This window comes from Bidens hawaiensis, unplaced genomic scaffold, assembly GCF_021521415.1.
Source record: "Bidens hawaiensis isolate Kalapana, Puna unplaced genomic scaffold, B.hawaiensis_p1.1 tig00013121_1, whole genome shotgun sequence".
In the NCBI taxonomy this organism is placed as follows: domain Eukaryota; kingdom Viridiplantae; phylum Streptophyta; class Magnoliopsida; order Asterales; family Asteraceae; genus Bidens; species Bidens hawaiensis.
Window position 1 is genome coordinate 300178 of NW_027492109.1, and position 25761 is coordinate 325938.

The 25761-nt window shown below is 32.8% G+C and overlaps 3 protein-coding genes across 3 annotated transcripts; 2 read left to right on the top strand and 1 right to left on the bottom strand.

Moving 5' to 3' along the window:
* Positions 1-18685: 18685 nt before the first annotated feature.
* Positions 18686-20313, top strand: LOC143543438 (S-adenosyl-L-methionine:benzoic acid/salicylic acid carboxyl methyltransferase 3-like). Its single transcript, XM_077035760.1, has 4 exons — positions 18686-18831; positions 18913-19320; positions 19410-19664; positions 19747-20313. Exons 1-4 carry the CDS (start codon positions 18757-18759, stop codon positions 20113-20115), a joined length of 1107 nt encoding a protein of 368 aa, XP_076891875.1. The 5' UTR covers positions 18686-18756; the 3' UTR covers positions 20116-20313.
* A 970-nt stretch (positions 20314-21283) lies between these two features.
* On the top strand, positions 21284-22448 carry LOC143543447 (uncharacterized). The gene is made up of 2 exons (XM_077035765.1): positions 21284-21776; positions 22407-22448. Exons 1-2 carry the CDS (start codon positions 21315-21317, stop codon positions 22446-22448), a joined length of 504 nt encoding a protein of 167 aa, XP_076891880.1. The 5' UTR covers positions 21284-21314.
* A 362-nt stretch (positions 22449-22810) lies between these two features.
* LOC143543439 (bidirectional sugar transporter SWEET2-like) lies at positions 22811-25352 on the bottom strand. The gene is made up of 6 exons (XM_077035761.1): positions 25007-25352; positions 24299-24335; positions 23950-24166; positions 23706-23864; positions 23306-23425; positions 22811-23225 (listed from the first exon to the last, which is right to left on the bottom strand). Exons 1-6 carry the CDS (start codon positions 25071-25073, stop codon positions 23112-23114), a joined length of 714 nt encoding a protein of 237 aa, XP_076891876.1. The 5' UTR covers positions 25074-25352; the 3' UTR covers positions 22811-23111.
* Positions 25353-25761: the final 409 nt, after the last annotated feature.

Here is a 25761-nt window from a genome sequence, read left to right on the forward strand (position 1 = left end):
TGTTGGACATCCTTTAACGTACTCCGAGAACAATCTTGTCTTTGGTAAATTCTCTCAACATTTTTAAATGTACTTTGATAGATTGATAAACATATAATTACACATATACTCAAACCGCAGGTCGAGCAATAATCACATCATGTGAAGATATTTCAAAAATTATCCTTCTAAAAGTTCTGCAGTTTCTCTCGAGGATGTGTACATCATCACTGTAAACTGTGATTATATGAACCTTTAAGAGTAAAATTTTGATAAAAGTATGACTAATGGCATCCAACTTATCTCCCTCCTTATCAAAATAATTATTGATTGTACCATGCTCAATCCGACTATATTAGTCCATACGCAATAAGCATAACTCTATGCATTTTCCAATCTATCATGAACTTCTTTCCAACTTGATAAATTATGCATGTGTATTCACTTTTCTAGGATTTTTGCTGCATAAACTTGCTCATTTAGCACACCAATTTTGTATCGCATATCAAAAACCATATTGTACCATTTCTTTGTTTATTGAGATATTGTACCCATCATATAGATTCTCTTCTATGTGTATGCTTATTGATGCACAAGAATTCCATCATTAAGATGTATTAGTTAACCTTTCAGGTATTCAACTACCTTAGGAAACTCTTTAGGAGTTACATTTATGTTCAGCATATTCAATAATCGTAACATATTCAAATATGAATCTATATACAACATGACTCATAGTGTTCTCAAGAATTTAATTTACATGATTTGATAATTCAAATCCTTCGAAGACTTTCTTGTAAACTTTCAGTATCAACTAAATCACAATATTTATTAGACACATATCAATTCTCTCTTTTTATTACCAGACTATTTAGATATCGGAAAGTCAATGTTTCCAGTATTGGAGAATGCATCTCCTCATAATTAAATCATGGGTCTTTGCAAAATCCTTGTGCTACCAATTTTGTCTTATATCAGTTATTGAATTTTCATAACTCACACAAAAGACCCGTTTATATCTAACATATTTTACAACTTCAGTTGTATGGACTGCTGGTCCGAAAACTTTCCGTTTCTCTTAAGAATTTTAACTATGCCTTACTTGCGTCTTTCAATATTGGCCAATCATTTATATGTTTTCATTCATAGGCATATATTAAATCTTGATCCTCATCATCATTTCAAGCGCTAATCATATATATAAAAATATAACGACGTCGACTTTATTTCGATTCCATATATCTTTATAGACATGATACAATAATTTATTGAGAGCTCTTTGTTTTCAGGTACCTAAGGTTCTTTAAGAACTATCATGTCTAATCTCATTCAAGAGACCTTTTACTGCACCTCAACTTGACCATCTTTATTACTTGCTCCAATTTTTGAGGAAATTTTACCTTTGAAACCGATCAATCTACCACGCTACAAGTGTGCATTAGAATTATTATCAATATGCGTGTGTCCTTCCGGGGCATTTATTAATTGGAGCATTAGCAGTTCGTATAGGCGTCTTAGCTAGACACTCTCTTTTGGTCAATGAATCGTCTGGTAATTCATTCGTTAATCTTTATTCATGAATTATCCTTTGAAATTTTAGTTCATATAATTTAGTTTTAGGATCAATGATAATTCATTCCAACTGCTTTATATCTCCTCCTAATGTTGGGAATGTTGATTCACTAAAGTTAAAACTAATGAGCCATAAGCAAATATCTCATTAATGGCTCTAAATATATAATCATAAATAATATTTAATACCGACATAAATTCCCAACTTCCTTTGTGACCTCATCTTTGTGTTTTATGGTGGATTAATTTCAGTATATAACACACACGAAATATTAGATGAGAATAGCTTGGTTACTGACCAAAAACCAATTATAATGGGGAGGAAGTATTATAATTTGTTAGCTTGATATGAATTAGTTTCTAAGACATATAAAATCATATGTACTCAAATTCAAACATGAACCTTTGTTCTTGTGATATTGCATTTGCAACAAATTATAGACGTTGAGTAACCGTCTTTAATAAAACAATTTATGTAAGAACATAATCTGTTATGAAGTTCAACACTTATTCCAATGATCATTATTAACTTGGGAATCAAATTCATTATTATAACTGAATGTAAATAACAATATGGAATAAGATGTTTGCTATCTTATTATCTAAGCCATAGATCATTCAAACATGAAGTTGCGATCTTGATAACCATTTAGACGATGCATCGATTTTGAAAATACTAAATGGTATCATGTTAAATTCCATAATATTTAGGGATTCACACCCTACTCTAGTTAATATATAAGTAATTTTCATTGAGAGCAAACTTTGCATGTTTAATCATCATTAAGAATCTCATGATTTTCAATATATTTCATATCATTGACTCGATGTGGTCTAACCGGTCATGCCATTAGATAATCGTGATTCATAAACTTCAGGTTTATGACCGTATATGTACTACACTTCTTTAATACAAGACTATAAATATGTGAGAACATTGTATTATCTCTTCAAGCGATCATGTGATTCCATATTTGTATTTCCATATTTTGTTCTCATATATGATTAATTCATTTGCCACTTCTAGTGTTTGATCTCATTATTATCATTACAATTTCTCAATCATGACTATGATTGCAATCATCAATACATTTTCACATTCATTTTAGAAAATTGTATAAAACCAACCAATTTCATGGTTTATTCATAACTTTCTAGGACACGAATAGAAAATCACTTCATTTGTTTCAATGATATGCTTCTTCATGAGCATATTTAAAGTTTGAAAATTGAATATTTGTCTTATCTGGTTTTTCCTCATAATTATTCTTCTCTTCGTATAAAAAGTATTGAGTAGTAATTACATGAATGAGTCATGTAAGTTTTATCATGCTAATATTTTATAAGCATTAATAATGAGATTCAGGAAGACTAACACTTCATTTGCTATATTTAATTACATTTAAACTTTTTATGAGAGTGATATAAACCACAACTTTGGTTTACTTGGTCCATTCAATACCATCCACATAAAGATATTACAATATGTAGAAAACATTTTATATCAGAGACAAATTTACATCGTAACAAGTTATGATAGAAACCCAACGGTGTTATACATAGCACGACTTATATCACATGCATACAAATCCATCTACAATTTGCACTCACTAAGTTACTATTGACAAGTATATAACTATTTGAAGTTTGCAAATTCTAATACATGATTGAATTATGTATGTCTAAGTAGATGTGTAATATCACATACACGATTGTCAATATAATATTTATGTCAGGTTACAAGATTTAATCTAGCTAATTAACCAACTCTTGTATCACCTTTATTATATTTATTAAAGGTTTATATCTATGGAAACTTTAGAATCGTAATTTTCTAACTTAATTAGTATGACATTAACTTATTAACCATGTAACTCAAATATATTAAACATGTAAAGGTATTTTTGACTAACCAAACATTTAAATACAAATATATATCAATAAAAGTTTTAACCGATTGAACTAGTCAATCCAATTTTGGTCTAATATAAATATTATAAGTATGGCGATAAAATCTCATATATTAATCATAAATGATAGAATTTTGGAAACAAAATAATCATAATAATAAACTAAACCATTTATTAATCATAAATCAATATAGAATAAAACATTAATTTCCTTTACAAAAAGATTAGAAAATCTCGTAAACAACTATTTTCTTATATGATTCTTCAATATAAATGGAAAATATTTTATTAATAATTTACTATCTTATTACACTGACAAAAACCAAAACAAACATATGTGTTTGACTAGCATAGAACTTCTACCAAAATAATTACATAATTATAACGAGCTTAATACTTATTGCAAGTACATATAGTAAAACATAAGAAAAAATCATGATGTATGCGACAAACACATGTAATAATTCAATTACTTGGATGTAGAATGATATCAATTTATTTTGGATTCAAATAATTTATGCTAATAAAACTATATATAATATAAACTAATGCCTTTAATAGATTATCATCTATCTAATAAAATATTAATGTTATTATGTTAACTCTATAATAAATAAACAGCTAATAAAAATGTGTGGAACCGGAATAACATAAATCACGTTCTTAAGAATAGTAGATGTTTACATATAATATCTCCAAAATCAAATATACTCTTTTAGATAATTATAAACTTATGTAAAATTCATATATAAACTTTATATAAATCTGAATTAATGCATATGGAACCAAACAACCTTTCAATTTAGCACGTTTAATATTGAAATAATTATAATCATTAATAATGTATATGGCCAATGCATAGTAATCAGTTTGTTATAAAAGAAATTATTCTCATGCATTGAACTAAAAGAAAAATGTAATATAATCAGTTATGTTTGGCTTAATTATGATACTGAAAACAAAAAAATATGGGCTAATCGAAAGTGCTCAAAAATAAGTTGTTTGCTTAAAAACATAAATATTCAAATCAAGATTGGTCTTTCTAAAAACTTAGTTTCACCGTTTAAAAGATAGTTCAATAAATCAACTCAACACAATATATTAACGCTTAATAGACAGTAATAAAATCATGGATTCAATATGCTGACCTGATTTGCAGATTACCCCATTAGGACCAATTAAGGATGACTTGAGTGTTGAGAACCGTGGTAAGGGATTAGCATCTAACTTGAGAGACTCGTGCTGAAAACGTGTTGTGAAACAAGCCTAATAGCCAGACAATAAGAGATGAACATGTAGGGAGAAAGATGAAGATTTCATTAATTATGTGTGTATTACATGAGATGTATATATATGATTGGAAAACTTGGGGAGAAAGCTAATCTATATTAGGTATTGATAACCACAATATTATATATTTATAACATTTACGATTATAGACCACTAAAATAAATAAAAAAAAATATTTTTAAAAATTATAAAACAAAAAAAGCGAAAATTTTAAAAAAGTAAAAAAAAAACCAAAATTCTTATATTTCATTCCTGTTACATTAAAAAAACACGTCGTATTATACACATATGTATAATTTTATGTAATCTTTAGTTACGTAATATACACGTATGTACAATATCATTTATCTTAAATTATACATATGTGTATAAAAACATGTATATGTATATATATATATATATATGTATATATTATACATATGTGTATATAATTTAGCTAAACAGAGTTTTTTTAATGAAATCGGGATGATAAAATGAGAATTTTGGTTTTTACCTTTTCCATTTTTGTGTGTTTTTATTTTGTGATTTTTTTTATTTTTAGGTTTTTTGTGGTTTCAAAATAGTTCTCATAGTTTCAATTACAAAAAAGTTCTCACATAATCCTTGATCCAGTTGTTTTATATATTGTATATTATAATTCTAAATATATTAATTAATTATTCTATTTGAAAATGAAATTTTGAACGTGGTGTAACTTTTTTATATTTAATTTCTATATGATAATATGAAATTTGAACCGGAGTTTCTGTATCTAATTTCTATAACATTTTATATATATATAGTTATACTAGCTTTTAAACCCGTGTATTACATGGGACTTGTCAAATAATAAAATAAAAAGATTCATTATTTGAAAGAAATGAACAAAATTAAAGTAAAAATAAAATATATAGTACAAATAATAAGAAGTCTAGAATCTCCAATTTACAAAATCGATTTTTTTATATACAATATTTGCATAAATTGTTTTGACCAATTACCCGTGGGTAACTATGATGAATGAGATAAGAGATTAGAGAATTAGAATGAAAATTATAACTCATTTCTCAAAATTTTTTTGTCACATGACCCATAGATTGTTAGGATAAATAAGATGAGAAATAAGATAATTAGAAATGAAAGTATAACCCATTTGTCAAAATTATCTTGACCCATGACCCATGGATTGTTAGGATGAATTAAATGTGAGATTAGAGAATTAGAAAGGAAATTATAACCCATTTATCAATATGGTTTTGCTTCATAACCCATGGATAAGTAGGATGAATGGGAAGAGAGATTAGGCCAAGAATGAATGTGGAATTGCCACATCATCTTCATTATTTTCTTTTATTAGTATAGTTAGATTAGATAGTTAGATTTTGTCAAAACTTGATGCAAAAACCGAAACCCGGCAGGTGATTCATTTAAGTACTACTTAACAATGAAAGCCGAAAGCTAACAAGCCTTCTACACTTGCCTAAGACAATGGCTTAAAAGTGAATTTAAAGTGCGTTTAAACCCACTTTCTAATATAAACATGATAGAATATGAGATAAAACTCAAAATAACATATATAATACTCGAAATCAATATATTGAACTTAGATCGAGTAGCAATAGTGTCTGGAACCACTGGAACCGGTATCTACTCCATTATCCGCGATCCATTAGCTGTAGAGATTCTAACAGGGTAAATCGCCCGTTAGCGTCAATCCTGAAGTTCTGTTTGGGGCGTAAACAATTAATTTCTTAACCCATGGGAAGTAACGGGGTCACCGTCAATAAGTCTCTAAACTTATGGTTTTTAACTATAGTTTTTTGTGTGACGGGGGCCTTGCCAACTCTATCCGTCGGGTGGCCACAGAGGAATCTCGATAGAGATTCACAGGAGAGGGGTTGAATTATGCGGGGATACAATCCTAAAGTGAGGATTCCAATGTTTTCAGACCCAGCCCGGGCGTCGACCCGAATGCCTTACCGGGTCAAAGGTCGGACCGACCCGGGAGGACGGACCGGTGTTTGAACCGGATGACGTCATAAATAATTTAAATATATAATTGCATATATATATATAATTCATATACATATAAAAAATAATGATAACCAAAATAATAATAAAAACAAACTTTAGTGTTTATCTATGTTTTATACATTGATTTTTAAATATGTATGATTAATAAAGACATCAATGAAGCTTGGTTGGTTGGCTCGTGGGTAATTATTAAAGCTTCTATCTCCAAAATGACCCAAGTTCGAATCCCGGCATGCACATTACATTTTAGATTTAATGAAAAAATGGGTTTTACCGGTTCAACCGCCGAGTCAACCGGTCCAACCGGTCCGGGCCAACCGGTCACCCGCAAAACCGGCCGGGTTTTTCGAAAACGGGCCAAATATAGTGACCCGAACCGGTATAGTGACCGGGTCCCGGTCGGACCGGACCAACCGGCCGGGCCGGGTTTCAAAACACCGGAGGATTCAACTTTGGATGATGCTTTACCCAAGTTTTAAGTTTCGCAGGCGTAGCTAGCCCCATCCTTGTCCAGTACATTTTTTTGAACGACCAACTAAGTAACGCCGGTTACTTCGTACGCGGCCCCCATTGGCTAAAGGTAGCCCGAGCCGGCCACTAGTCCGGACGGACGAGGGATTCACCGGATAAAACCCGACCCCCACGCCCGCCAAATGGCACGACAGCGAGGAGCCGGTAAACCCGGGTGAGATCAGGACTCGAACCATGACAAACCATGTCATCCCTCATATCTCTCATATCTCCCATATCCTTGTCCAGTACATGCTTTGAACTATGACCTCTTGACTTTTATCCGAACATATTTGCTTAATTCACGTGTACCTTTTGATAATGCAAAAGGAGACATGGATAAAAGGAGAGTAAGTCTGTGTAAAGTACAAGTTGTCGTTCCTATCTTTAGACTGGGGAGTAAGTCTTTCTTAAAAAGAGAAGGGATCTCTTTCATATCATAAATGGATTCTAAGCGAGTTAGAGGATTCTGAGTGGGAGTAGACACTATTGTGAAAGTTTAAGATTGTTTCCCTTTCATTTTAAAGAATTATAGTTTGGCCTACCGCAACGATAGGTAGAGGGAACTCGGGAAGGGAACATATCTAAGTACAAAAAGTCGGGTATTGATCAGGAAAGTGGAGTGGCATCGTAACCTTCCTAGTCGTGCGTCGGTTACGGTGGGCCGATCTTAGGAGAGCAAAGAGCTCTTGCGCATGTCGAACAAAGAGTAGTGGCTCCATACGGTATCAAAAGCCCAATAGGAGTGGTCTAGGACAAGGGACGGAAGCACTTTTCTCCCTTCCCAATGGTAAGGAAAAAATATTCCTACTTTTTTGGAAAGTGTTGCCCTAACCGAATAACCCTTCGGGATTATTCTACGGAAGACGAGGCACCCCAAAAGGTTTAGGGTTTTCCTGGCTTCCTCCCTTGGCCCGAAGAGGTTATTTTATTTAATACTTGTAGCCGGTAAACCAACTTTCAAGGGTTTAGCCACCAGGAAGGACGATCCTCCCGGATCTTCCTTCCCAGCTACACCGCCTAGATAAAGCCTAAAAAAAGCTTCAAATACTACTCTTATAAGTATACCGGTGGTGGATCAAAGAAGAGTGCCAGAGTTTGACCCTCGGAATTGCCCGAAATATATATGGCGGGTTTGAGACGGGCTTCGATAATTGGGTATGGGAAACCCGACCCAAACTCAATCCATTATCACCCTTAACAAAAATATGATGAAATCAATAATATCTTAGACAATCTAGAATTGAAAAACAATTTTAAAATACAAATTTCAATTATTCGGATTTCTTATGAACCGAAGATGATTAAGAATTACAGAGAAACATCTACAATGAGTACAAACAAACAACAACAACAACAACAACAACAAAAAGCCTTAAACTTGCCATTAGTTTTTGAAAATATGTGAAATTAAAAACAAGGGGAAATTTTGTTTTGAGAAAATGGTGCTTTTGAAAACTAGTTTATTTTTATTCCTTCACTTATATTACATGAGTGTTTGTACATCACTTTTCAAAACAAAATATAAATACTTGTAATGAATAATGACTTTCAAGAAGGATTTCTTGAATTCACTATATAACCTTCATATTAGGTTTTGTGGCTAGCACCGTTCGAACTGTCTAAGACTTGGTGTGGATTCGTAAAACACGGGGGTTTCTTGTTATCAACTCGGTCATGACACTCATCAAAGTGTTGTTCTTCAACATCCTCGTTTGTTTCTTTTGGCTTCTTAGGATGCTAGAAATACATCCATATCATCTTTTCCATATCGATAACGTACTTATAAAATATAATATCATGCATTTAAAATAGTTGGTAATATATAATATAGCAACAATAACTGGTGGAGTTAATTACACACAGTGACCATCTAGTTTGAGCAAGGTAATGAGTCTGGTGTTAAAATTAACACATGTTTACTTTTCTGTTTAGTTAAAGACATGCATTTCATTCTTTTCATATTAGAAGGACTGATTATGTAACTTTTGCAAAGGACTGTTTGTATAAATTACTTGAAATAATATAATACACAAACTTTCAAATGATTAATTTTTGTTCGTTGGGTTCTTTCTAATGTGGTGTAGTGGTAGGAAACATGAGTTTCTCAATGGAAACCCAAGTTCAATCCTCACTTATAGCACTTGAGGGGATATAGGTGGCTCAATGAAAGAAGACTGAGATCTTTGTGATCTCTAGTTCGATCCTCAGGGCGTCCTGCCTGGCGATGATAGTTAGACATTGGGGCACCCCGTATGGAGTGCCTAGGTATTATGTGTTTGTTGGCCGTTCAAAATTTTTTTTTTGTCGTTGCCGGGGATAGAACTATTACTGGTTGTGACACAATTGAGATCTTTGCCAGCGATAGAACCATTTATGGCTTATCTTGCAATTGTGTCACGACCATAAATGCATGGCCCTTTACTCATAACTAACTATACTTGTATGAACACTTCCCCAAAACATACAAATTGGGGTTCTAGACGAACTTGATATGTTATACTTCAATCTCAATTACGAACTGGACCTGAACAACTGAGCAAAGTCCAACTATAAAGCTCATCACTAAAAGCGAAAAACCACAAGTTCTTGATTTACCAGAGTTTTCGCTTTATCTAACGTTTTGCTTTACCACAGGTTTTATGGGGGTGGCAGCGGTGTTACCGCTTAACCCGCCTTACCTGAGCCAGCAACCCGCTTCCACCCCCACCACTCTTAAATCAATTTGACATTTTCAACTGTATTATTATAAACATACAAAAATGATCAAACAATTATAACTAAAAAAACAAACAATAATTTCAACAGAATCTACACCACTGTTCAAATTTCTAGCTCCTTCAAACTAAATTATTGAAACAACCAAATTATGTTTCGACAAAAACTGAATCCCATCAGGGTTCAACCGCCACATGTCACAACCACCGATATTCATCTCCGTTACCAAAAGTGTCGGTATCGAAAATCCCCAAAAAATGGTATTCGTAGTGGTGCCAAAAATAATCGGTATGGCACGATAGCGGTACCAAAGGCAAAAATTCGGAAAAATACATGTTCTGTACAAATCCTAAAGCCTCAAAAAGTCTGACGGTAGTTGTACCATTTGCTCATCCATATTCTTAACCAATGCAAACCTAGATTACATATTTGAGTTCAAGTTAAGCGATGGTTTCGAGATTTTTAAATATGCATGTTGTGACACCCCGACTAAAAGCGGATTATACGGCAGGACGTAACGTTGATTGTTAACAACACCATGGCACTATTATAGTGATAATAATTTATTCATATAATTTCATAAATGTTACATGTTACATGGAATTTGAAATAGAAAAAAAAACATATATGTTTTTTTTATTATGATAACCTAAAAAACAATCTACATGATCTTCAATCTTGAGCAATCTAATCAATCAAGCGTACATGTAGCATGTGTAAAATATATGTGAATTAACTAGTAGTTGGTGAGTAATCGCAAGTTTTAAACTATACACACACACATATATATATTATATCACAAAATACAATTCACATGTTAATGGTGAAAAATCCATACAAATATGAAATGCGTAAATGTAAATGTAAATGTAAATGTAAATGTAAATGTGGATATGTTCTCTTTTGACGTAAAACCAAATTACTTGGGTAATGAGTAAACAAATGTGGATCCGTTTTCTTTGGGGTAAAGCCAAATTACTTGGGTAAGTGTATTATCATACTTGAGATAAATACACATGGGCAAATAAACATATAATAACATAACATAAAGCATGCAATTTTATCACACAATAAAATGAATTTGAATTGTAATGAGTAAGTGAAATAAAATTTGTGAAAGAGTGTATGTGAGAACATGCTATACCCAAAAAAGGGTTACGAAAACTCACATGAATTATGGAGTTTTAGCAAGAGATGAGACAAAGTGAGATAAGTGAGTAGTTCAGTTCAATGAGCTAGCCTAGATAAAATCAAGTCCTAATTTCAAATCGGCTTGAAATCAGTTGACATGGATATCTAAGGTTTGGTTTATGATTTGGTTGTTTTTTTGAAAGAGATGGTTATTAAAATGTTAGTTATGTGATTAACGAGTTAAAAGTGTTGACGTTCGGCTTTTAACGAAAAACGTGGTTGAAATAAGTATTAGTCAAGTGTTAATAGTTTCGGTTTGATTAAAATAAGTGAACTGAATTTAGATGATAAAATGAATAGGTAAAAGTATTTAAGTGAAAAGTTTGGTTTGGCTAGACTCGAACACGGATTAAGTCGGGTTCGGTTCCAACAAGTTTATAAAGTAAAAAAAATTTAAGAATGAAAAAGTCAGATTATAAGTTGGTGATTGAGAAAAACCCAAACTCTAGGCCATAAACCGTTAGAATGTGAGATTAACGAATCGAAAGTGATAACACCTTTGTCAATTGAAATTGACAAACGAGTTTTGATCTAGACATAATATAGAACATAAATCAATAACAAATTGCCCGAGGGTTGTTTGAATCGAAGGCTAGATGTTGAGTAAAAAATAGCTCAGTTTAAATTTTATGGTAAAAGTTCTTAGAGGCACCAAAATGTTGATCAGAGCACGATTTTAGAGTGAATTGAAGTGTGGTACGTAAAGGTTGAAAAGAAGATTAGAGGTCAATTTATAGAGTGAATTCGTTAATAACAAAGTTGAATTCATTTAATGAGCCAAAGCTAGTCTTAAGGCTTTGTTTAAGCAAGAATCAATGCAATTGATCATCTTTGACTAAATTGATGTAAGAGAATGATGTAATAGTGATAGGAAGGAGTCCAGGTTAATAGAATAACGTTAAAAGTTAAAATGAGACAAAAAGAGAAAAATTGAAACTTGGCCAAACATAAAACCAGCTGATTAAGAAGCTCATTTTCGTGTAACATGCACTTCTTTGTGTGCCACGAAGGACTTTGGCCTAAACCTTTGCGTGTCGCGACCCAAATGAGTTTGTGGCTGTGCCCCAGGATTTTCGAGTGTTGCAAAGGAAGGGGGAAGGGTTCTTCGTGTGTCACGAAGGATCAAAAACTCAGAAAGTTTTGGAAAATGATAGTTTTAGTCACTTGACTTTGGTTATATGTATTTTGAGCATGAAAGGGTAAAATAATGAGCGTCATAGAGATTGTAACACATGACTCATTATAAGTAACAAAAATAAAATACACATGTAGTTGACATAATTCAAAAAAATCCGAAATACATCGAAATATAAAACAAGTAAGGTTTTCGAAATAGAAAATTGACGGATGTCACATTTATACTTATATCATGTTGTAGAAATAGAATCTGACGAAGAAGGAGGCTAGTGGTGGTGGCTAGATTAATGGAACTGTTTGTGGTAGTGGTATTTGCGGTGGGGGTGTTACACGGGAGAGGGAGAAACAGGGAGGGAGTGATTGGTATAAAGAGACGATGGTGGGTCCAAACATTTCATTAAAAAAAGTTATATACAAACTAAGCGCATCTTTCCCTAAGGGCCGTTCAAACCGCTCATCGATCGATCTCGCTTGCCACTCACTCGGAAAATGCTCGCTCATTTTTTCGCTCGATTTTAAATGAGCTGCTCTGCTCGGTTCAGTTTGTAAACGAGCCAAGCAACGAGCAAAGGCCTGCTCGGTTTGGTTCGACTTGAATATTTTTAATTTATTTTATATATAATTATATATAAACAAATATATAAATATAGAAACAAGACACGTAAATATAAGCTTATAATTATTTTAACCCCTTAAATTTTTTCCTATTTCGTCAATTTTATAGTTTTAATTGTTCGCTTCAAGTTTTTAAAATACTATAAGTTTGTTTACATGATCATTATATCTCACTTCAAACTTATTTTTTATAAAAATTTACAATCTATTATACATTTGTCTAAAAAATACTAACTTTATATATAAAATATATAATTTACAACATTCACACTTGTTTCTTATTGAAAGTTTTAAAGTGAAAAAGAAATAAATAATGCTCGAAATTGCTCGATGTTCGATCGAAAAATGCCCGATTCGATTTTGACTCGTTTCGGTTTTCGCTCGATTCGAATTTCAGCCGTTCGGTTTGGTTCGGTTGTAAACGAGCCAAGCAACAAGCAAGCCTTCACTCGGTCCGACTTGACTCGTGACAACCCTACTTCCCCCCCCCCCCCCCTCCTCGGTGTAACCATGGATGGAAAAAGATTAAAAAAAACAAACTAATGGACAAAACCCATACAAAGAAACACGTAAGAAACCTAACCAAACTAAAAACAATCTAAACTAGGCCTAACACTAGGTCCAAGCACAACAAAGGATCTAAACGAAGTCAATCGAAGAGGAAAAAAGATCAAGATCTAACTTTTTTAGTCATGAAACGGCCCGCTCATTAGACGGCTCGCTATGGGGCTCCGTTAGATGAGATGGCGGGCGCCGTTGGGCGCTTAACACCACCAAGGGGCGCTCTTTGTGACACCCGGCATTTTCAAGTTAACTCTGTTAACTAAACTCAGTTAAATCATGTTGACTGTGTCAATAAACCCAGTTAGTTCTGTTAACTAAGTTAAGGAACTCTTATACATGTAGTGTCATGTATGCATACATTGAGTTAGTCGTGTCGTTGGTGACCTAAGTGAGGGTGACTAGTTATTGATAACTAGAATAATAAACTTGTCACACATGCTATATGTTATAATAAATTTGTCACACATGATATGTTACATGTATTATATGTGATAGATGTAATTGGGTTACATGCTTAAGATGTTACATGATTAGTTGTTGCATACCCATATGTTGTAAGATATTGAACAATTAAATAACATAGCATATAATATATTACATGATAAGTAACAAAAGAGAAGTGCATAACATATGATTACTAGAAAATGTTTATAATAAAATGTAACATGTAACAAATTAAATAAAATAAAGTTATCTAAAGTTTAATCAAATTGATGATGACTTAATGAGGGTGTAAATGAAGGTGTAAATGGTGAGTAAATAACAATGAATGTTATATTTTTCTTTTTCTCTTCCTTGGGCCGTCCATTTCACACAAACACACACACACATTTTATTTTCTCAAAATTTCTCTCAAAAACCATAAACAACTTGATGAATTTGGAAGAAAGAGTATTGGATTTTGAATCAAGCAATAGGTAAGTATAGTTTAGTATATATTCTTATTCATATTTTGATTTTGGTTCATGAAAACCTAGTATCCAAATAGTTGAATTTGTGAAAATGAACCAAGAATAATCAAGGTTGATTGTTAAAAAAAATTTTGTGTTTTGTTATAAAAGAAAATATGGAAACCTTTTGTACATAAATATTATTTTATAAATCAGTAAAATAATTAAATACATGAGATTTGATTGTATAAAAATGTTCTTTGATGATTAAAGATCATAAGGATATAAGAATCATGATTTTTGTGACTTTTAGTTTGAATCTGCTTGTTGACAGATTCTGTGTTTTAGATTGTAGATTGAATAACTTGATAATACGTGTGTGTTTCTGATTTGATATTTGATACTATGATTAATTACTTTGAATCTAGTTTTCAAAAAGTCAAGAATCATAATTTTTGGAATTTCTTAACTAGTTTTTATTAATTTACAAAATCGGGTGACAATCCTGATTGAAAGAGAAACTTTCTGAGTTGTGTTGTAAATTGTATAACTTGATATTGAAAATCGATATGGGTGTGGTTCCACTTCTGAAATGTTAAAAATTGAAGTGGGAATCTAACCCAATTGGTCTTGCATCAATTGAACAAATACAGAATTTTTGGAAAATATTTGTGTACTGTTGTGTTAAAATAAAGACTGAAATTAGGTTGTTGTAGAGTGTGAATATTCTGTATATTTGTGTGAATTGGAAAATTATAAGAAAAATATATGTTATACCTAATACTTGAACGAATATGTGTGAATTATTTGGTAATTTAATCACAAGTTTTGGTTGGTTGGAAAAAATCAGTGTTGATGATTGAAAACTTGTTAAGGATGATCAACATATTGGTTAGTGAAAATAATTGTAGTTTGTAATAGAATGATTGTGGTAGATTGAATTTGGACTTTATGTGTCAACTTAGAACTGTTTGACTAAGTGGTTAGTCTTACTTGTGAAGTGTAGAAAGTGGTAAAAGTTAGACTTAGTCATAGGATTATATGAAAGGTGGCTAAGTGTACATTATTTGATTGTTGTTAAATTGTGACTAGGAACATCAGGTAATCATTCTAAGTCTAGAATACTGGTCAAAAGTCACCAACGGGTCAACGGTCAACCTTTTGGACTGTCGGTCAACATTTTGGTCAACGGTCAATAAAACTCAACTTTTAGTCTTCGGTTATCGAGACTTGGACTTTTTAGTCAACGGTCAACAACTTGGACCTTTTCATCAAAAGTCAAACGAAAAGTCAAACTTGGGTCAAAGTCAACAAAAGTCAAACTTTGCCCAAAGTCAACAAAAAGTTAAACTCTGGTCAAACTTCAAATAAACAAGGGAATTATTTGGATACTAAGGGTTCTATGAATCGCTTAGCGAATTCTTGTAGTGCTTGTATGATTTAGGCACTAGAACAACTTTGACTTAAGCAGTTGACTTTCAATTTGAACCGCATTCGAGGTGAGTTTCACTACCCCACTTTTTACTTACTCCTTTTGGGGGGAAAGCATGCAACATACAAACTTTTTGGATAATTTTAGACTTTTTAATACCTCATGTGTACATGGTGCACTTAAACTGAAATCCCTCATGCACATTGGACCGTTAGCAATTGTACACTGGCTCGGTAATGAAAGGTAGTACTATTGGGTTTGACGAACCCCCTCGGGGCTCTCGGTTGAGGGAGTCGCCGGGCGTTTCGTTTACTAGGAACGCAATATGCATTAGTCTTATATTAGACTATGTGGGTAGCAAATAAACGAACAAGTCAGCCTCGGTCACAATGGAACTCACACTAATGTAACATGATTGCTAGCGTAATTAACTAGCGGTATTACTAATGCATACATTATCCATGCTTTATTGCTTACAATGTTTATTTACTAAATGGTTTGTTTGACAAACTGGTTTTTAAACTCAAACCTGTGAACTCACCAACCGTTGTGTTGACCCGTTTTAGCATGTCTTTCTCAGGTGTTTAAGGTGCACGTGCAAAGTTGAAATGAGTGTAGGATGCATGAATCCCACTAAGCATCGAATTATGCTGGGAGTCTTTAATGAAATATTATATCTGGGCGTCTTGACACGCACTCTGGGTTTCTAAGTGTTTTTCATTAATTATACGCTTCCGCAAATGTAACAACTTTATTGTAAATGTACTTACCTCATTTATGTTGAGCAATAATATTTAAATATTTTTCATTATAAATTGGTTGTTCGTTATGACACATGGCTAGATCCTGGTATGTCACGCGCCTCGCAGTAAAACCTTGTTAGTCGAAAATTGAAGGTGTGACACCCTTGGTGGTGGGCGTCGTCTTGCCCATCAACCCAACGGCCAGCACGGTTAGGTATAGAGGTGGGCCCCCTCTCACACATACATACGTATGCAAATATATATAGGGGCGCCTTTGGGGGCATTAAACCATAGCGGAACATTATTGGTTGGAGCTTCGATGCCCCCGGTGCTTACGTGACGCTGATGTGTCACGGTGAAGGGGCTTCGAAGCCCCTCACCATAGAGGATAACCTTATCCACGGACTCAACCTCATCCTCTTCATTCAATAAGTTTGCATAATACTTCTTTAACCCCATTGACCATTTTTTATAACATCATCGGGTGGATCCATATTTGCATCAATATAAGCAATGACCCGCTTATTTTCTCATACCCCCAACTCGCGATCATAGTAATAGTTCGCATTTCACAACGAATTCCAATTCACATATTCAATTACCCAACCAAACATAGAAGAAATCAATTGAAAGAAATATAATATTTACCCCCCTACTACCCTAAAAAATATCGAGCACGTGTGCTAGTGTAATTAAAGCAAATTTATAACAAATTATTGCCACTTTATTATAGTTTCGTATTTGAAAATAAATTTGTGGAGTGCTACTATGAATTTTCACCAATTTCAAATTTGCTATATGAATTCACTCCAATTTTATTTATAGGTTCACTTAAATTATTTTTTTATACACTCACCGCTAAAAATTTAAAATTCTCTAGGCATGTTGAAAACAGTTCTCAAAGTTTGTTAGCAGGTGGTGAAAGCTTTTCATATCGAAAACATTTAATTTTCTAAGTGTAGTTATGTGACTAATCAAGGGTTGTTTGGTAGTCTAGCCTACCTCTGAATCAATCAGAAGTAGAGCACTAGAGTGTGTTTGATTCATCTAAAAGACAGCTATTAGTGATTCATGAAGCATCTTAATGGGTGAGTTTCATAAACATGTTAACTGATTCAGAGACTACCTCTAAACCTATCAGAACTCTTAATAGCTCAACACAATGTTATCAAACCAACCATAAATTGTTTTACGCCCTTGGAGCTACTCGTACAAACACAACTACATTTAAACTAGTTCAATTTAGTCATTATTGATATATTATAAATCGCATGCTTCCATTGACTTAAAAAGGAAAATCATGAAAACACACTTGTTAATCAAGAAGACTAAGAAAATATGTGATTTTCAAGATTCTAGATGATACTTTAGTTTAATATAAAAATTGGTTTTATGGTAAAATGTTACAGTTCTAAAAGTAACGGAAGTAATATAACATATCGATCTTTTCAGCCAGATTATGTAGAGATATTGTCTAAATCTGAACACATAATATAATATTTTATTTACATAAAATATATTTATATTAATTATCTCACGTGACAAATAAAGGGTCTAAATTTTTGCAATTTAATTCAAGTTTTCTATATACTTTTTTTGTGTTTTAAACTCGTGTTTATATTTGTCGTATCTAAAGAACATACCCTCTCTATAATTACATCAACCTCCTGCGTGTTGTAATCCAAGTATATATGCAACAACGTTGTAGCAAGTTGTTTAAATAATTTTGTAACAACCCATATTTATTAATTATTTATAAATTAAACAAACTTCTGTGACATTATATTTCTTTTGAATGGTGATTTGCAAAAAACAATAATTAAAAAAATCTTTATAAAAATATTTGACTATTTATTAAAAGGTAACACAACGTAAGACCGTCTACATTGAAGCTTCTCATATTTTCCTTATAATTATAATAATATAGAGTATGAAATAAAAAAAAATAAAAAATAAAAAACAACTAAAATTTTCTTCATTGGAATCTCTATATAATCTTGTGAGTGTATTAACTGAGAAAAAACAATAAAATAAGCGTTTGTGATTAAAACAACGATTGAGTTTAAAGTATAGTAGATAACTAGATAAATATCAACATTGAGGCCTATTTAAAGCAATTTTAAGAAGTCGAGTAGCCTTATTTAAAGCAACAAAAATTAAGAAGGGTAACAAAGGCAAAGAATATATAAAATATGGCCTTAGTGAACATTTTACATATGAATACCGGAGATGGAGAATCAAGCTATGCCAAAAACTCCTTGCTTCAGGTTTGAGTAATACTATAAACTTTTGCATATATTCAACAATTGGTCACATCTAGTCATCTTCTTTGTTCTTTTGATCTTTAGGAAACAGGGATACGAAATGCGGTGCCGTTTTTAAAGCCTTCAATCAAGAGTATAGCTAGTGATAATGTCTTCAAAGATTGTATCATCGTTGCAGATTTAGGATGCTCGTCTGGCCCAAATCCGTTGTTGGTTGCGTCTAATATTATTACTATAGTGCATGAGGTGTGTCAAGAAAATAACCGTAAAACACCACAGTTTCAAGTGTTTTTAAATGACCTCTATGGAAATGATTTCAATACTATTTTCAAGTTACTACCCGACTTTTATGGCAAGCTTAAGAAGGATAAAGGGGAAAGTTTTGGCCCTTGTTTTGTTTCGGTTGTTCCAGGTTCCTTCTATGATAGACTTTTTCCTGACCAAAGTCTGCACCTTGTCCACTCCTCTACTAGTAATCATTGGCTATCTAAGGTACTCATAATATGATTAATATCCAACTCCATTTTTAGTTATCATATATATGTGATATATATCATTAATTATAACTAAAATTCTGATAGATGCCTCAAGGACTAGAAAATAATGGATCAAATGTATACATGGCAAAAACTAGTCCTTCAAATGTATACCAAGCATATGAAAAACAATTTCATACCGATTTCACAAAATTTTTGCAAATGCGCTCAGAGGAAGTAGTACATGGTGGATGCATGATATTAACATTTCCAGGTCGAAGGATAGTTGATCCAACTTCGGAGGATGGTAGCGCACTCTTCGAGCTACTTGGACAATCACTCGTCGACATACTCAAAGAGGTATATATATGTTGTCAAAAATTCTAGTTATTCCACTTTGCTTGCGTGACTAACCAATTAAGTTTAACCAATACTACTGCAGGGGTTGGTTCGAGGATCAGATATTAACTCATTTAATTTACCATTTTATTTTCCATGCGAGGATGAAGTTACGAACATTATTAAAAATGAGGGATCGTTTTCCCTTGAAAACATGAATGTTTTTAAACTCAATTGGGATCCACATGACACGGATTACGCTAACACGAAAGATTCAGACGAGCTAAGCAAAATCCATGGGAAAAACACATCAAATGTTCTTAGGGTGGCTCTTGAACCATTGTTGGTTTCACATTTCGGATCTTCGATTATTGACGTGTTGTTTAAGAAGATTGAGAAGCATGTGGCCGAATATCTTGCAAAAAAGAAAACAAGATACTCGTTTCTAACCATTTCATTGAGAAGAAAATGAATGGTTCATGTGTCGAAAATCACTCTATTGGTAATTTTAAGTTTCATGTATTGATATATGCGTTCTTGTCATTGCATAAACAATATATATACCAAGGCTTGAAGGTTTGATTATTTTGGTTAATTGAGACTTGCATGCACCACCAATATCTTGTTTAGTGGATGTAGCACCTACATATATCTTTTTGGTAATCAATACTGATTATACACGTTTGATTTCTTTACTACATGTATGTAATAAGTTAATATATTATTTTAGATTTTCATAAAATAGTAAAATAACGTCAAGATTAGTGCAATTTCACTTTTGCCCACCCGAGGACCCACACATAAATACATTATATGCGTGCACCACAACAAGGGCATTTTAGTCATAACATATAGTGTTTGGATTAAATACAAGTGAAATTAACATGCTAAACATGATAATCAAGTAGAGTAATTGTATATATAAGTAGAATAATTATGTAATTACATCATAAAGTAGTCACTCTATGATATAATTACATAAATACTCTATTTGTATATATATAATAAAATAATTTGATCAGTTGATAATGGTTATTAAACGAACGAATTTTAGGAAACCAAGCACATGCAATTAATATTATAAGAATAGCATGTACTTTAGACTATCTGTTGTGGGCTGTAGGGCATCCGCATTACACCTCACTTGAAACCTTAGTGAACACTACATTGAACTTGTTAAAGTGGGAAGGGAGGCGTTATCCCCTTAGCACTCATTTAGCACAAAGAAGAGGTGGGGTCCAGTATTCTTCACCAATCACATGTAAACATACATTCATTTTTTTTCCTTTTATTTACTTTTTAGTTAAATTATAGCACGCTTTTAAACGGTAAATTAATTAAAGTCCATTGCTTACATGATAGTAGTGTAGTACAACATTAAAAAAATTTTTAGTAAAACCAGAATACATATCCTTATGTAATGACAAAACCAAACATAAGAAAGAGAATTATTTTCTCTTAGACCTTATTTAATGATCCACCGTAGCATCAGACACCCTCGTGACCACCTAATTAAATTCTCAACGGCTAATTAAATGAAAGAGACTGAACACCAACTTCAAGCCCAAACCAAGCCCAAAGTTGTCGGTCACACAAGTCACAACCTCTACAAACATTATTAACACATAACAATTAACAACGTCTATTATTCCCATAATAATACTTTCATCAATGGAAGCACTTTGGAACTTAGAAGATAAATGGAACCTTACAACACAAGAAGCTGTCATCTTTTGTGCCGGGACCGCCATCCTAGTTGTCGTTGTTATCGGCCTTTGTGTCGCCATGACATTTAGGAAGAGACATGCCAAAAATGTTGTGGTTGAGCCCGTGGCGGCAAAAGGGTCACATGGTCAATGGTTAAAGGTGAAGAAGGGTTTAACCGGTTCGGTTAGGTGGAGTAAAGCTAATAAGTGGGATGGGAGTATGAGTGCGAGCCGAAAAGAGCAGCCCACACCGTTGCTTGCTAGAGGGGGTGGTGAGGTGGGCTGGCCGAGCCATAATGCGGGTTCTCCCGTGTGGCAGAGGCCCATATTAATGGGTGAGAAGTGTGAGTTTCCGCGGTTTAGTGGGCTTATTCTTTATGATGAAAGAGGAAAGCCGCTAGATCAAGGCAACTCTGCTGATATCCAGGTATGTATACGATTTAATCAGTGACGGATCAAATCAAAAAATCAATGAGAATTATCAGGAGGCTTAACCGATATTTTATGGGGGCGATCAGGATTTTGTGAAAAAATAACACTACATTTTTTTGTATGGTCCCTCCCCTATGGCCCCACTGTTTGTTATTGGGTTGGCTCCTAATCCATATTATACAAATTAAATTCAAATTGTTAATTTTTAAATTTCGGATTTGTGAGTTTTGAATTGAACTTACCCCGAAAATCCGAATTATACCATTTGAGTTATGAATTTAGAACACAATTTGAATCAGCCCGAATCGAGTAATGAATTTAAGTTTTTCTAATTCGGTTTACTCGAATGAACCGGGGTTTGAAATTTGAAATTTGAAATTTTAATCAGTAATGCTACATCCAAGTTATATCCAATTCAAATTCAATTTCATAAAATCCAATTCAAATTAATTATTAAGGTTCATCTTGGAAAACCTCAATAATTAGTGGGTCAAGTATATTTATACATATCAAAACTTATCACTAATATGTTCCCCTTTTAGCTAACAATTTTATTTGATCAAATACTTTTATTTGTACATTATATGTACAAAACATTTGAACTTCTTGTACTTTTTTATTGCAGGAACAACCCAATGTAAGAGCTACTTTGAGAGATCTTCTGTAGTTCATTATCAATTTTCGTTCTTGTTTTGTGTATCAAAATATGAGTGTAATTAATTACTTCTTTTTTTTTTGAAATTTAGTAAAACTTCATGCAGCAAGACCACGAGCTCAAACACGATTTTTGTTTATGTTTTTGTTTTTTTTTGCATTCAAATGTGTCATTATGAGCCGAGCCGCAAATACCGAGTTTAAGTAGCCTAAATGAGCCTATTGCTAATAAAAATAACTTTACAACTTTGTATCATTGTATGTTATATAATAAATAGTAAGTATATTATATATAATTATGAAAACTATAACTCAAAAATTCAGCAAGAAGTTAAAAAGGCCGTGCTCGAGCTTAGGCTAGTTCGGATTCTGTTCAGCTCGTTTACACCCCTAACCACTCATCATGCATCAACTTTCAAAACTTACAAATTCACAAATTTGGCATACATGACAACATGTAAACATACACATAACATAGATTACACACACTTCATATTCATCTTCACAAACAAATGCACAATTGAACTACAAAAACTCATATTGACACAAATATGATGATCAACACACATTCATTGATGATAATCAAAGATCAAACTCAACAACCAATCAAGTTCTCACAAGAAAATACCGATGCGGGTTTGATTAATTACCTGGAAAGACTAGAACTTGAAGTTCTTCACGCCAACGATCCTATTAACGGTTCTTTGGTTCCTTGTTTTGATTTATCATTGTAGTAGAAATACAAGCCCAATTGTCCAATTCCTAGAATGGTTCCTATACCATTTGGAACCTAAAATCCAAAACATAAAAATATAAAAAGTAAATAAAAGTTTTAAAAACTTGAAACTTTGCTTGATAAAAGAAGCTTACATAAATGAATGGATCAATATTAAATACTCCATATAACAAAAATGATGTGCTCATCAAGAAAGTAGAGAGTGAGAGGTAAAATGGCATGAATTCAACACTCTTGGTCTGGATCACTAGATTCTGAAATTAAAACATATACATATATATTTTAAATTATTAAATACATATATTTAGGTGAGCTTTTGAAAATTGCTTATTTGTTTATTTGCTTTTTGAAAAAGCAAAATCAGTTTGGAAAAGCTTCATTTTGAAGCTTTTCAATGCACATCAATTTCTGTCTACCAAATAGTGTTTGCTTTTCAAAAATCAAATAAGCAGTTTTCAAAAGCTTACCCAAACACCTCTAAATATAATCTAAGTTATTAAATTAAAACATGGGGTCCACATGCGAAGAACATACCATTATAGACAATGGGGAAGCAAACATTGATATCAAGGTAGCACAACTTAAATACCCTATAAGTAAATGCCTAATTTTAAATTCCGTAACGAGCAAACTCGCAAATGCAATGATGGCAAATAACCCGAAAACCCCCAGTAGTAATGCGGACATCTTGAACTGTAAACATGAACATATTACATATCACATATTTAGATAATTTGAATAATGTTTTGATATGTTTATGTAAATATTGGATTCTTACCTTTTTGTGTTTATCAGCATGTGTTATAAAGATTAAAGTGTAGGATAACTGGAAGACCGCACCGATGGAATTAACTGTTGTAACCAACAAGTTATCATATGATATTAACGGGCAGCCGTACCAGGCGCATATTAAGCAGTTCAAGAGGGAGTAAATGTATGGGATTCCTGAGAATTGTTCTGTTGATTTGTTTCTGATGATTCTTTTAAAAGTTGGTCTGAAATGGAAATATATATATATATATATATATATATATATATATATATATATATATATATATATATATATATATATTGTTATAAGTTAGTTTTTTTAATGAAAGTATTTGGGAAATTGTTAAAACACTTACATTGGTGACACAAAGAGCCCAAAAGCAAATATGTTACCTGCCAAAATTGATAACAATTTGCATAATTAGACAACAAAATTAAGGTAAATATTAAGCAGTTAATAGGTTCTAGTGTTAAACATAAAAAAAAAAAATTAAATTAAATTCATTGTTAACTAACTATGCAATGAACCTAAAAGACTAATGTAGGCTGTAAGTGAACCAAATGTTCGGCGAACTGTTCAGTGGGAAATTTGTTTATGTTCGTTCATTTAATACATGAACGAACATGAACAAGGAATTTCGTTAGATGAACCAAATGAGCGAACGCAAACAGAGGTCATGTTTGTTCAATGGTGTTTGTGGACGTTCGACAACATGAATATGAATATTCAAGAAAAACACCAACAAAAACTTCGTAACCATACCGATCCGTTGACTTTGACCATTCTTAGTCAAGCAAATCAAATACAACATTGCTTTTGTTCATTTGTGTCCGTGAACCGTTCACGAACAAGTTTATTATCTTAATGAATAAACACGGACAAGAAATTCCATTCGGTTTGATGTCCGTGAACCATTCTCTTGTCCGATAAAAGCTTAATGAATTAACAAACATGAACAAGACTTGTTCAGTTGTTCGGTTTGGTTTGTTTACAGCCCTACAAGTAATATCTCGATACTTGCATTTCATCAAACACAGAGATAAGGGAATCAAGAATTACGAACCAGCTATCCCGGCAGCCTGTTTGTAAGCATCAAACGTTTGCGGTGAAACTAAACCAGCCATTTGCATATAGATTCAAACTGTTCTTCCTCAACTCCTAAATAAGTAAATATCTTCTTTCTTAAACATTAACCGCGTATATTCACCCGATGATCTTCGTGTACTCGTGTTTAGGATCCAATATTTAGTCTTTTTTTGAATGCTACAAGTGGCAAGCCAAATCAAAGATGAACTTAAAGAACTAGAGTATAGAGTATGAGTATATTCCATGGCATAGTATAATTGCGCATGCCACTAGTCAAATGAATACCATATGTTATCCATATTAACAGTAATAGACTTCAACTTTTGGTTAACTTTTAATCAGTCCTTGTACTTTAAGAACTTGACATTCTTGCCACTCATATTATTCGTCCCAGCTAGTAGTATATATATGTAATGTATATTACGGTTTTACTGACCCTGAGACTTACTTAAAAAAATATTAATCTATACATGTTGCATAATAATTAAAATAAATTAGTGTCGAAATTTGAAGAGGTAGGTTCTCGCAAAGCCCAGTTGGACCCGCAAGACTCACCTTGAAGAGGTACGTCTGCGCAAAGACCAACCGGATCCGCAGGACCCACCATGCTCAGAGAGATGAAGACCTTACACGCAGTAAGCCAGCTGTTCCCGTAGGAAAGCCTCCCTTGGTACAGTACCCTGCCTGTCCCCGCAGTTGTGGGTACAAGCCAAGAAGGAAGGCTACCCGCAC

Coding starts and splice junctions, on each gene's coding strand:
- LOC143543447 (XM_077035765.1), top strand. CDS start 21,315: ATGGAAGCACTTTGGAACTTAGAAGATAAATGGAACCTTACAACACAA. Junction 21,777..22,406: donor GCAACTCTGCTGATATCCAG/GTATGTATACGA, acceptor TTTTTATTGCAG/GAACAACCCAATGTAAGAGC.
- LOC143543439 (XM_077035761.1), bottom strand. CDS start 25,073: ATGCAAATGGCTGGTTTAGTTTCACCGCAAACGTTTGATGCTTACAAA. Junction 23,426..23,705: donor CTTCCCCATTGTCTATAATG/GTATGTTCTTCG, acceptor TTTTAATTTCAG/AATCTAGTGATCCAGACCAA. Junction 23,226..23,305: donor ATATTGATCCATTCATTTAT/GTAAGCTTCTTT, acceptor TTTGGATTTTAG/GTTCCAAATGGTATAGGAAC.
- LOC143543438 (XM_077035760.1), top strand. CDS start 18,757: ATGGCCTTAGTGAACATTTTACATATGAATACCGGAGATGGAGAATCA. Junction 18,832..18,912: donor CCAAAAACTCCTTGCTTCAG/GTTTGAGTAATA, acceptor TTTGATCTTTAG/GAAACAGGGATACGAAATGC. Junction 19,665..19,746: donor TCGTCGACATACTCAAAGAG/GTATATATATGT, acceptor ATACTACTGCAG/GGGTTGGTTCGAGGATCAGA.